General features: G+C 46.4%; 1 protein-coding gene across 2 annotated transcripts in view; it reads left to right on the forward strand.

The window, feature by feature from the left end:
* The window catches only part of IL31RA (interleukin 31 receptor A), a 1,277,572-nt gene that overhangs the window by 276,355 nt on the left and 988,203 nt on the right, over window positions 1-13,014 (forward strand). For both annotated transcript variants that reach the window (XM_078675103.1, XM_078675104.1), the window contains exon 2: window positions 135-203. In XM_078675103.1, coding sequence (XP_078531229.1) covers window positions 135-203 — 69 coding nt within the window. The remainder of the gene's footprint in view (window positions 1-134; window positions 204-13,014) is intronic.

Below are 13,014 nucleotides of genomic sequence, written 5' to 3' on the forward strand. Positions count from 1 at the left end.
TCTTTCACATGACACTGCTTCTGAATGTGTAGCAATAGTAACATTGACCCTCAGGTCCAAAAAAACAAATTGATGTGAATTATTGCCGTTGAAGGATGAAGTGAAGTGAACTTTTAAAACATTTCTTTTTTCAGTGAGGGCAGGTGAAATGCTGAAAGTTGCTGTTTGTATCCTGGCTGTTCTGTGTAGAAGCTGTTTAGCAGGTATGATAAGCTTTAATATTAATAATGGTTTATGTCCTTTCTGATACAGAAGTGTCCGATCGAAGCTCTTAGACTAACATGTAAGTAATGAACATCGGAGACCTCCCTGCAGAGATTCAAGCCTTTACCCTCCAGGTTGCCCGTAGCGCTCTTTTGAAGATTCATTTATATGGTCTGATATCACATGCTATCTACCCCGCTTTCATGCTTGTTATGTTCCTAAAAATAGTCTTTGGAGAATATATTTGTGCAAATGAATGGTTTCTCCTGATGTCTGTTCACAAACACAAAGTAGGTCTTTTGAGGTAGGGTGTGCGGTACACCTTGCTCTTAATACATTCATTGAGTTTTAACCAGAATTCCTCAACCGAGAGTCAGGACATCTACAGGGGCTCATGGATCTTTTACTCAGATCATTCATTTCAAGGATAGTTCGCACTTCAGTGCCGGTCATTGTAAACAACCCAAGTCCAATATGGAAAAGAATAGGGTGTAAGAAATGGGATGTAAGACCAGAAGATTGAACTTCCAAAGCTGTGAAAGAGTGTCACATTCGCTAATAGCAAACATAAGGAGTGATTTTTAAAAGGAGTTTAGAGCATCTCCCTGGAAGCTTTTTCTGATCTGGTAATCTTCTGAAGCAAATCTAACCCGTCAATGAAAAGAATAATTGTGGAGTTTTATTTTTAATTTATTTTTTGTATTGTTTAAGTTTATACATGTAACTGTTGTACAAACCTCAAATTAAATGTAATAGTAAAAACCAAGGGTGGGCGAAATGCTGGAAATACCAGTAGAGGCCTTGTGGGCCGCTCATAGTTTTAAATTTGATCCTCTGATTTGCAACCATTTGTGTTATTTCACTCCTTGGGGAGAATGTAATTACATTTTTTCAAGCTAATAATTAGTTGGGTAGAAAAGGTTGTGTCTTTTAAAGTTTGCCCAGAATTTTTGCTGGGAGTTCACTCCATAACAGTAATTAAAGGGTGATTGCAGTAATCAATGTATGAAAAGACCAGGAGAACAACTCAGTTGTTAGTCTCTATGGAGGAGTTCCCAAGGAGGCGGGAATCTATGTTCTATGGGGCAGATTTATGAAGACCTTGCGCCGCCGGTGCGTCACTTTTTCCCATGTTAAAAATGACGCACCGGCGGCGCAAGGCCTTCATAAATCTGCCCCTTAGTCTCGATGTTCATTTGATTGTAGGATTCGACTTCTGAGTCAAAGTTATCTGCTGCTGAATTTTTTATATAATGTGTGAGGTTTAAAAGCAACTTGGCAATCCTGTGAAATAATGGAAAAGCGTGGACTAGAACAAGTTTACAAACCAAGAATGTTTTGAATGCTGTGTGGGTTGAATGAATCGCAAAATATTGCAGTTGTGCACTGTAGACAAGTACCTGTGATTTTTGTATATTTACAGCCTGATTCATGTAGCTAAAAGCGCTCGCAAAAGGGCCAGATTCTGAGAATCTGGCCCTTTGCGAGTGCGATTTTTGCATTTGGTATTCATCATCCCAAATGCAAAAATCGCTATTTAAGAATTCGCATATTTGCGAGGAATGGCATTTAAGGAATCTCTAATAGAGATTCCTCAAATGCTATTCATGACACAATAAAAAATTGCGATTTTGCACTTTTGGGCCGCTATTTACCGAGAGGTCAGACCTCTCAGTAAATAGCAAAAACTCAGAAAAATGCTTTTAAAAGCATTTTTCTAAGTTGCTTGTTGCACACACACATGTCCTTTGGACATGTGTGTGCGCAACACCTGTTCAAATGTGCATTTTAGGGGTGCTACAGGGTGTCCTTTGGACACCCCTGGCACCCTTAAAATCGCTATCTGATTTGCGAGTAGCTAATTGCTACTCGCAAATGAAGGATACTCCCCATTCATTCCTATGGGCCTTTTGGCCCATAGGAATGAATGGGGAGTTATTCCTTTTTTTGCGAGTAGCAAATTTCTACTCGCAAATAGAGAACATGTAGGAATCGCTATTTATTTAGCAATTCCTACATGAATGCCGTTTTGCGTGTCCTCAATAGCGAGTCGCTATGATTCGCTATTAGGGCCACGCAAAACGGCCGTACATGAATCAGGCTGTTAGTTTCCACAGACTCCGGTGAGAGTGCCATACAAAGCCTAAATAATTTGCAGATTTTTAGCCATGTTCCTCGATAAGCATACATACTTGAGTGGATTTTCCTTATGATCGACAATCTCCTTGAAGAAATAATGTGCAATGTGTAAAAACACAATGTCCCTTTATTTTAATTCTCTATGAGGAATATAGTTTCCCATGGAGAAAGTTCTTCCCATACACACCATGAAATTTACAGGTCTCTAGTCTTTTGTTTCTCACCCTTGGGAGGCAGTTCCTCTTGCTCGTGGCCAGAGTAACTCTAGTGTGGGAAAAAAATGCAAATATTTTACGAACGCTCACAAAACATAAAAGCTGGTGACTGCACACCAGCATTTGCTGTGTTACCTCTTTCCTTCGACTGGCCTCTGAAACACATAAGTGCCACCTCTATAGAAATCTACCATAACTGACAGATATCGAAAGTTGTGGATCTTCTAAAGTGGTAAGACCTGACACACCGGCGGAAATGTCCACTAAACCTATTTCTGTAAATTTCCCCTCAAACATCAATCTTTGTACACTTAAAGTATACTTGTTAGCAAAAACCTCTAGAATCCGGCCTTCAATAACTGCTGCACCACTTAGACTAACGTTGTGTATTATACATGTTAGCAAAACAATATGTTACAAACTCCTTCAAGTCAACTTCTGGTAAAGGACTTAAGGATTGGTTATTTAATGGAGGATTTTGAGTAAGAACGCTTCATAAATATGACTCGCCTAGCGCCATGCAAACTTCACAAGTGTACAAGGACTCAAGAGATGCTCATTGTAAGGACAAGGAAGGTTCACTTGGGTGGCGGAGAGAGAAGTTTACGTCATGTAGTGAGCTGTAGTGGAGCTCCCACAAAATCAGCTTTAATTCACTAAAAGTAAAAGCAACTTTCTGTGTGGAATACTGGGGTTATTCTTACTTCATTTACCTGAGAGACTGGCTTCCCTAAGAGAAAATGTAGGTGGGATACAAAAAGTAATATCAAAGCAACAGTAACATTAAGAAATCAACACAATCCTTGAAAATACTCCATATCCAGTGGCTCCTAGATTCTTTCAGACAGTGGCGACATTGGTATCAAATCTTCTGTGGGGGAACCACCCGCCACGTATAGCGCAGGCCAAATTGCACAGGGGCTGGTACGACGGTGGAATCGCGTTGCCTGACCTGAAATTATACTATTGGGCGGCACAACTGAAACCCATCAACCTCTGGTTGCACGCTCCGCAAAACGAGCCAGCATTTCAGGCAGATAGAGCACAACTAGGCACGAATAGTCTCTTAGCTCCATTGTACGACCAAAATAAAATGCGTAAACTGAAGGGACCCACCAAACTAACCGCGGCGCTGTGGCATACGGCAACAGCGACATTGGGCTGGAAGGGGAGGATAACGAGGCTTACACCACTGTGGGACTCTCGAGCCTTGGGTAACATGAGAAACAGCAGAGGCTTTTCCCACTGGGATACTATAGGGATATCGACTGTTGGAGATCTTTGGGAAAGGGGTAGTGTAGTACCTTTTGACAAATTGAGAGAGGTATACGACCTGGGAGAGAGGGAATTATACAGATACATTCAGATACAACATGCGTTGCTGGCGGCCATACCCTCAGACACTGAGGTGCCGGACTCCTCCCCGCTTGAAGACCGGCTTCTCACTAAATACATGACTGAACGTGCGACTTCCCTTATATACCGCAAACTACTGAACAACCTACCGGACCCACTGACCCGGTTGAAGGGGAAATGGGAGGATGACACCTGTGAGATGGACGACCATGAATGGAATGAGGCGATCGCTTCCCCTAGGGAAGTGGGCATCTCCGCACGACTGAGACTTGTACAATTAAAAGTTTTACGCAGGGTATATTACACTAGGACGATGCTACACCGTATTAACAGAACGCAACATCCTTACTGCCTTTGTGGGTGCGGGGAGGAGGGCACGTTTTTTCACACTATATGGGACTGTCCCCGTATCCAGGAATTCTGGAGACAAATAATGCGAACAATGTCACAAACTCTAGAGATCTCACTGCTGCCTGATCCACGGAGGTGCCTCCTGAATGTGTGGGAGGCCACTGACGTGTCCAGACATGGTCAAACATGGGCCACAAAAAAAAAAAAAAAAAGAAATCAACACAACATTGCTATTTCTAAAATCCTCAGTATAACATACGCCAAATGTTTTAGAAAAGTACTTTTTTTACAATCCGTATACGATGATGAATTTTTCACTGAAATATTGTAATGTATTTAGTGGTTGAAAGGTACTGTTACTGAAACTTTTTTACATTTCATGCTTAGGGTCGTTTTGTGTTCTGATCTCTGATTTTTGCTATTGTAGTAGTTTCTCCCACGTATCCTTTGCCATGTGACCACTTGATTCAATATACACTATATTGCATGTAGCATATTGTTTTAGTCAGTTCACTGACACATTGATGTAATAAATATCGATGTAAAAAATGTTGTGTAAAAAATATAGACAACAATAATATCGATTCCTATACTTATACAGGTAAGTATAAAAATATCCACTAAAAAATATTGATGTAAAAATATAGATGTATAAAATATCGACTTTTATAGCTGTCCGTCTTAGATTTATTCAGTTCAAATACCTCCACAGGGCCTACTATACTAGGGAACGGCTGTGGCGGGCGGGCCTTATAGCCGCCCCGGAGTGTCTGAGGTGCGGTGATGAGAGAGGGACGCTTCTCCATACTGTGTGGTCCTGCGGGAGGCTGACCAGATTCTGGGCGGGGGTTTGGGACTGTCTTTCGGAGGTGCTGGGGTGGGACCTGCCCCGTACCCCTAGGCTGGGTCTCCTTCATATCCTGGAAAATGTTGGGGGTAACGCTTACAAACGTCACTTGCTGCTTTTGGGACTGGTGGTGGCCAAGCGGGATCTGGCCCAAGCCTGGAAAAGCGTTTGTGCCCCCCCACTTGGTGCATGGAAAGCGGGACTGGACTTCCTTATGGGCCTGGAATTACCTGGTTTTGAGGCCAGAGGGTGTCCCCGGAAACACTACAAAATTTGGAAAAGATGGGCGGACTACAGGGGTCTGCACCTCGACCCCCCCGCTGATCTTGATGATGTGTTGGCTCTGGATGTGGACCCCGTACCTTAGACTGTTGGCTGACTCCACCTTTGTTTTTCATCTTATGTTGCTACGCTGTGAACACGTGCACTGGGTTCGGGTGGGATAAGGGGTGGGTAGTAGGGGGGGGTGTTGCAGGGCGCTGTTGGGGTTGGGTGGTCTGGGAGGGGATTGGGGTATGTTTTCTATAACTCTGGGTTCAATGCTATGCCTTTTCAGTGTCTGTCGTTGACAGTCTCCTCCTGACTGTGGAGGGCTGTATTGATTCATGCATGAACTCTTAATAAATACGGTTTTGAAAAAAAAAAATATCGACTTTTATATAAATATCAAGTAAAATAATATATATTAAATATATTAAATAATACATTTAATTTTAACAAAATAAAATACATTTAATACATATTTTAATAAAATATAATAAATAAACTTAAAACAAATAAACACAAACATAATTATTTACACATAGATATTTACTTTAAACAATTAATAAACTATTATTTGTAATTTATGTTAAAAGTTTAAAATTATATAAAAAAGAAAAATATATATCAGTAATTTAAAATATAAAAAACAAAAATCTATAATGAATTAAAACAAATTATTAAAAAATATTTAAACTTAGATTTCACAATACAGTCAGTGCAACAGTAGGTAAAGTGTTGGTTAGCGGGGGAAAGGGGGGAAATAACTATTAACACTCCAGTGAGTGCAACAGTAGGGTAAGTGTTGGATAGCGGAGTAATTACATTTACTATTCCAACACCAGTGAGTGCAACAATAATAAAAAAAATTGGATAGTGGAGGGGTCAAAATTACTATTCCCACTCCAGTGAGAGTAACAGTAGGGTAAGTGTTGGATAGCGGAGGGGCAAAAATTACTATTCCTATTCCAAAGAGTTCAACAGTACGGAAAGTGTTGGAAAGCGGAGGGGTAAAACTTACTATTCCCACTCCATAGTTTGCAACTGTAGTGGAAGTGTTGGATAGCGGAGGGGTAAAAATTACTATTCCCACTCCGCTGAGTGCAACATTAGGATAAGTGTTGGATATTTGAGAGGCAAAAATGACTATTCACACTCCAACAGTTAAAAAAATAAATATATTAAAAATTAAAACCATATAAAAATAACTATTAAAAAAACTAGAAATCAAAAATATTACCTATATAAAAAGAAAACATATTATCTTAATTACATATAACAAATAGCTACAAATATATATATATATATATATTTTTTTTAATTCTTCTTATTTTCTGAACAATGCTCATAGTACAAAGTCACAATGATCAGTGAACAAAGATCATACCAAGAGATAACACCGTGGTGTGCAGCAATGTCAGTATAGCAGTATACCATTAGGATGAACAGCTGCCGGGTTACTCCACCAGCCCCCCACCCTCTTCCCTGTACTTTCGCCATGGTCCCCTGATCTTTTTCCATTTCTTCGTGTCGCCCCAGCTCCTATAAATAGTTCCCTCGGCACGCTGGCACCAATCTAGGTCCCTCCTCCAGTAATCCCATGACGGAGGTATCTGTGATCCCCAACAACCTGGCCATGTTTCTCTTGGCCACCGCCTCTGCTAGTGCAAGCCATAATTCCCTGTGCTGTGACCAGTCTGCGTCTCCCCTTATCATCAATAGCAACCATCGCAGCTCCCTTGGGACCTGTGTGCCCACCACTTGTGACATTGTGGCTGCCACCTTAGTCCAGAACGGGACTATGACTGGGCACTCCCATAGTATGTGGTAAAAGGTACCCCCCCGCTGGCAGCCCCTCACGCAAAGGGCCGATGGGCTCCTGCCCACTTATATAGGTGAGTGCGAGGATAGTATGTGCGATGCAGTATTTTCAGTTGGATCAGTCGGAACCTGGGGCAGATTGCTATCCCCCGTGGGCTCTGTATGGCGTCTAAGCAGTCAGCATCATCTATGTCACCTAAGTCTCCAAGTGTCTCAAAGTTTTACCAATGGATCAGGCATATTGTTGATAAGTTTCCGATAGATGGTGGACGTGGGCTTCTCTAAAATGGGATCTAACAACAGCCTGTCCTCCATAGGGGAGTACTCCGCGATGGATGTGTCTCTGTTTATGTGGGACTGAATTGCATGTGTGAGGCGTAAGTAATGGTAGTGCTGTGACTTGTGAAGGTCGTATTCCTTCTTGAGGTAGGCAAAAGAGCGGCTTCCACTCGTCACCCAGGTAGTCTATTCCAATTAGTTTCCACCCCCCAAAGCCTGTCAATTGTGTCACTTCCCGCAGCTGATCTTCCAGCCACAGGGGGGTGCGACCAGTTAATTTGTCCGTCCACCCCAGGAATCTGTTCGCTTCCCTTCCAGCACTGGACCACTGCCCTAGAATGTGCAGGCCAGACTTTCACCACTCTTCGAGCATAGAGCAGGTGCTCACAATTACCCTTGGGCATTACCAGTCTGCCCACTCTGTATGCTGGTTCTGAGTTTTCTGTATACACCCAGTCGTTTACTACCTGCAGCTGGGAGGACCAGTAGTACAGTTGTATGTCTGGGAGTGCCACCCCCCATCGTATACCCCCCTGGTAAGTTTGTTAAGCGCTATTCGGGGAGTCCCACCATTCCAGAACAGCGCCCGCACTGCCTGAGAAATCTGCTTGAACACTCCCTGGGGGACTGGATACGGTGTATTTTCTAATATATACAGCAATCTCGGCAAGGCGAGCATCTTGAAAAGTGCTGCCCGACCCATGAGAGAAAGCGGGAGGGATCTCCCATGGTTTACATCAGCCCCTAGGTGCGCTAGCTGGGGGAACAAGGTTTTTATTGAAGAAGTCCCTCACATCCCTAGTTATGTGGACCTCTAAATATTTTTGTTTAAAATAAACTTTATTTTTCAGTTTACACATCATAAACAATAAAACACAACTGGCATCAAATCAGTGTATGTAAGCAGATCGACGGCCTCATTAGCAACACTTAGGGTCATAGGCGGCATCAGAGAGGGAACAGACACATTGGGAAGAGATACAATAGCTTACAATGAAAGCACCGTGAGGAAGGAGCCAGGCTTGGCGCTGCTGCTGGTGGCGTACATCGCCAGGGTCCACCCCTCACTCCTCGCCAGATCCAGACCCAACGGGCGTATCTAACCCACTGCCCCCACTATCAGTTGTGCCGTTTGCGGAGAGTTCCTCTTCTGTCAACCCCAACGCACACATGACGCGCCAGGCCATTAAGTCGTTCTGCAGCTTCTCATCCCTCCGAGTGAGTTGCCTATGAGTTTCCTCGGCCAGGGATCACCCCGTACATCTCTGAGCCAAGTGGGCACCTCCGGGGCCCTCTGCTCCATCCATGTTATTGCCACCCTGCGCCTGGCGTGCACCAACAGTAATTGTAGGAATTTATATGAAAGTTTCTTTTTTTTGGGGTTTCCGGACTAATGCTAGCAGACAATGCAGGGGTTCGAGTGCCATCCGAAGGCCTCTAGCTGTGACTATTTGCCCCACCACCCCCACCCCCACCCAGAAGCACCTGACCAAAGGGCAGTCCCAGGCTAAGTGCAGGAAGCCCGCTTTCTCAGCGTTACATCTAGGGCATCCGTCTCCTCTATCCCCAGAAATACATTTTAGGGAAACTGGGATGAGGTAGGTGCGGTGTAGAAAATTGAAGTGCGTCAGATTAAACCTTGCGTTGCATGAGACCCTGCGCGTGAGGGAGCCAATGGGCGCCCATTGTCTCTGTTCCCGTGTAAAGCCGAGATCCGCCTCCCAGGCTGCCCGCGACGGTGGCACCGGAGGGGCTGAATCCTGTTTCATAGCCCTATACAGGAGAGAAATAAGTTTACCCCCCCCGCCGCCGGAAAGGAGGATGTCTAAGGTGTGGGTCAGTGGTGGAGCTTCTGGGTACTGGGGTCAGGTGAGCTTCACCACATCTTGGAGTCCCCGGAAGTGTAGGTATTGTCCCCGTCCAAGGCCAAAGGCCTCTTCTTCCTGCTCGTAAGAAAGGAAGGACTCGTTAGGGTAAAGGTCAGCCAGAACTTCACAACCACCCTCCCTCCAGGAGTGAAAGGACAGGTACTGCTCCATGTCGATGAAGGGGGCCAGGATCCAGATCGGGAGCTCCCTGTGAAAGGGTGCTCTCCGTAAGACCCTCTCAACAAACCTCTGCCATACGCCGGCCGTATGTCGCACAACATAAGGAAGGGACGTGTCCGCCCCCCTACCCTGTATCAGGGCTACCTGTAGTGTCTGGATGTCCACCCTACCAGAGAGGAGGCGTGTCTCCCAATTGTCTGCGTCTGTAAACCAATGGGCCGCGTGTTGTAGCTGGGCCGCATAATAATATAGGTTGAATTGCGGAGCTTCAAGGCCCCCTTCCTCGTAACTGCGGACGGCGTTGTGAAGAGCTACCCTACTGCGTCGTCCCGCCCACAGCAGGGACGTAAGTAGCGTATTGTGAGTGCTGAAAACTCATGGTGGGAGCGGACACAATGAGTTCTGGAGGACATATAACGTCCTAGGAAGCATTACCATCTTGGCGACGGCCAGCCGTCCCATCAATGAAAGTGGCAAAGAATTCCGAAAAGACACTGATTGCTGCAAGGACGTGATTATTCGATCCACATTCCGGGCTAGCCCCTGCATGTCCGTCGGAGACACCTGTATACCAAGATAACGGAACCCCTCCCATTCCCAATGCAGCCGAGGTCTGGTAGGTCTCGCAAGGGCACTGAGGCAAGCCCCGCCAGTGGAAAGATCAGCGACTTACTACGATTAAGTCGTAACCCTGACACCTCCCCAAACCGATCTAAGCGTTGCAGCAGTATCGGTAATGCGTCCAGAGGAGCGGTCAAATAGAACAAGGCATCGTCCGCATACAGGGAGACAACGTTACACGTGTCCCCCCACCCTGATCCCCCACTGCCCCATATCTTTCCGAACTCGACCGCAAAGGGCTCTATGGCAAGGGCAAATAGGAGCGGCAAAAGGGGACACCCTTGTCATGTACCCCTTCCCAACCGTCACTCCTCGGACCGTGCGCCCCCTAAGTTTCACCCTGGCACGAGGGGCTGTATATAAGATGCGAATCCAGTGACAAAATTTGGGACTTAGCCCCACAGCACGTAGGACCTCAAGGAGATAACCCCAATCAACCGTGTGGACACAAACACCATTTGCTCCTCCCGGCCACGCACCTCATGGAGAATATGATTCAACTGCCGCAAATTCATAGCTGTATTGCACCCTGGTATGAAACCGCATTGGTCCTCGTGGACCAAGTGAGTCATGTGCGGTGCTAAGCGCGAGGGCAGGAGCTTGCACAAGATCTTAACATCCAAATTGATCATCGTAATCGGTCGATGCGATGAAGGCTCGGTGGCGTCTCCCCCGGCTTTAGGATCATGCATATTTCCCCCAGCGACATGCTCGGAGGGAGAATCCCGCTCTCAAAGGACTCAAGATAAACCTGTAATAGCAGATGGATAAGTGTACCCTCGAATGCCTGATAAAATTCCAGAGGGAATCCGTCACTTCCTGGAGATTTGGCTCTTGGTAGGCGCTGCAGGGCGGTGCGCACCGTGCTCAATGTTAGAGCGTCGTCCAGCTCCTCCTGCCCCGACTTTGGGACAGACCGCTGGGTCAATTCCCAAAGATAAGGGATAAAAAATGTTTCGGAAATGGTGGGGTCAGAGGCATACACCCACTGGAGATGAGACCGAAGGATCCGTAGCAGTCCCACTTCAGAGTGGACCAAGCCCCCCCGTAGGCTCCTGTAGGGCCACAATCCTTTCCAGGGCCCTCTCCCGTCGAAGAATCCAGGCCAAAAGTTGACCCGATTTATCCCCCTGTCTATGGAGATGCTGCCTATATTGTGTGAGGGTATATTTATCTAGTCTATCTAGAATATCGTGGATGCGTGTCCGAGTGTCATGTTCCCCTTCTCGTGCCATAGTGTCAGAGGCCTCAGAGGTCTGTAGTTCAAGGAGGCGGCTTTCCGCCTCCTGCAGCTCTCGCTGGAGTTGCTTCCCGCTGGAGCTAACCCCGTGGGTTAGGCTCATGCACGCCCCCCTCACCACCGCCTTTAAGGCGTCCCATTTCGTGGCCAGAGACAGATCCCCCACCTCCAGTTAACCGCATTGCTGCTAGAGCGATTCCCCTGCTGTGCTGGACAGCAATAAAAACGGGTGTGGTCATGACGAGCTCAGCTCGTCATGAGCACAGGAGCACTGTACTGCACTGTACTGCATGACGAGCTGAGCTCGTCATGAGCATGGAAGTTATTAAGGTCCACGTAGTTAGTTATAGCAGTTTCTATGTAATGCCTCCCCACCTGGTCCTCAAGAATCTCCGTTGGTAACCTCCAGGTCCGTGGGCGGCACAACAAACCCCCCCAGTTTACCATGCTACAGGGGAGTTATCAGAAGGGAATCATGTCTGATGGGTGACCTCAAGGGACATGGCGGGCTCTGGGTTTGCAATTAAGACCCTGTCCAAGCGACTATGTGTATTGTGAGTGGAGGAAAAACAGGTGTATGCCTTCTGGGTCAGGTGTCGCTGATGCCAGAAATCCTGAGCCCCTACGTTTTCCAAGACCTCCCGGAGTTTCGCGGTCATTCCGGGACCAGGACCTCATGAAGGGACTGAAAAAAGTCTGTGTTTGGCGCATAGGTGTTTAATATGATGACATCCCTGCCATACAGTTTAGCTCTAAGGAGTAGGTACCTTCCATGGATGTCAACTTCCACAAACTGGCCAGCAAACGGTACTCTGTGGGCCACCCAGCCTAGGACCCCCCTAGCATATGTAGAAAATGAAGAGTGGAAAAACGCCATTTGTTCCCCAATTTTTGAGCAACTTTGTCTGTGAGGTGGGTTTCTTGGAGGCATGCTATCAATACCTTATGCCTGCGAAGGGAGGACAGGATCCTATATCTCTTGGTGCACGTACCCAGCCCTCTCACGTTCCAGCTCATAAATTTATGCTCCATGTAAGGTGAAGTAACCACACTTGCCGTAGCCCGCGTCAGATACATCCACCCGATCCTGTGCCCGAAATGCAATACATACGATGCCTGGAAAAAACCAACAACCCCCCCTTTAAGAACACCCTCCTACGAGCAATTTACTGACAACAACAAAACATGCAGAAATGCCCTTCCCATGCTGGTGCCAGGACGTGCACAGACAACCCATGAGCCCAACCGGGCTGAACTACTCAACAAGTGGAGAAGAGAACCTCCCTCCCCAAGTCCAGCTCCCGACGCATACAAGCTGGCCCAAGGCATTATCTAGGGTCTCGAGCCATCCGTGGGAGCGTCAGGAGAACACCCAAAGCCCCCCTCCCCAGGACCAGCGCCCAGCTCAGTTCAGTCGCCCCAATGCATCTTACTGTCTCAAGTAGACCAGGAGTGTTCACCTGAAGCCCTCATCCTCAAGGTAGGACTGAGGAAGTTGTAAGTGAGCCCCTGACAGTTTCAGGAACCGTATCAGTGGTTGGCTGTAGAGTTTCCGGTACCAGTTCCCCGTCCTGAGGGGCCGCCACAGAGTGTACAGGGGTGTCGTCAGTCTCCGAAGACTCCAGGTGGAGG

The sequence above is a fragment of the Lissotriton helveticus genome, chromosome 2_1 (genome assembly GCF_964261635.1).
Source record: "Lissotriton helveticus chromosome 2_1, aLisHel1.1, whole genome shotgun sequence".
Classification (NCBI taxonomy): Eukaryota; Metazoa; Chordata; class Amphibia; order Caudata; family Salamandridae; genus Lissotriton; species Lissotriton helveticus.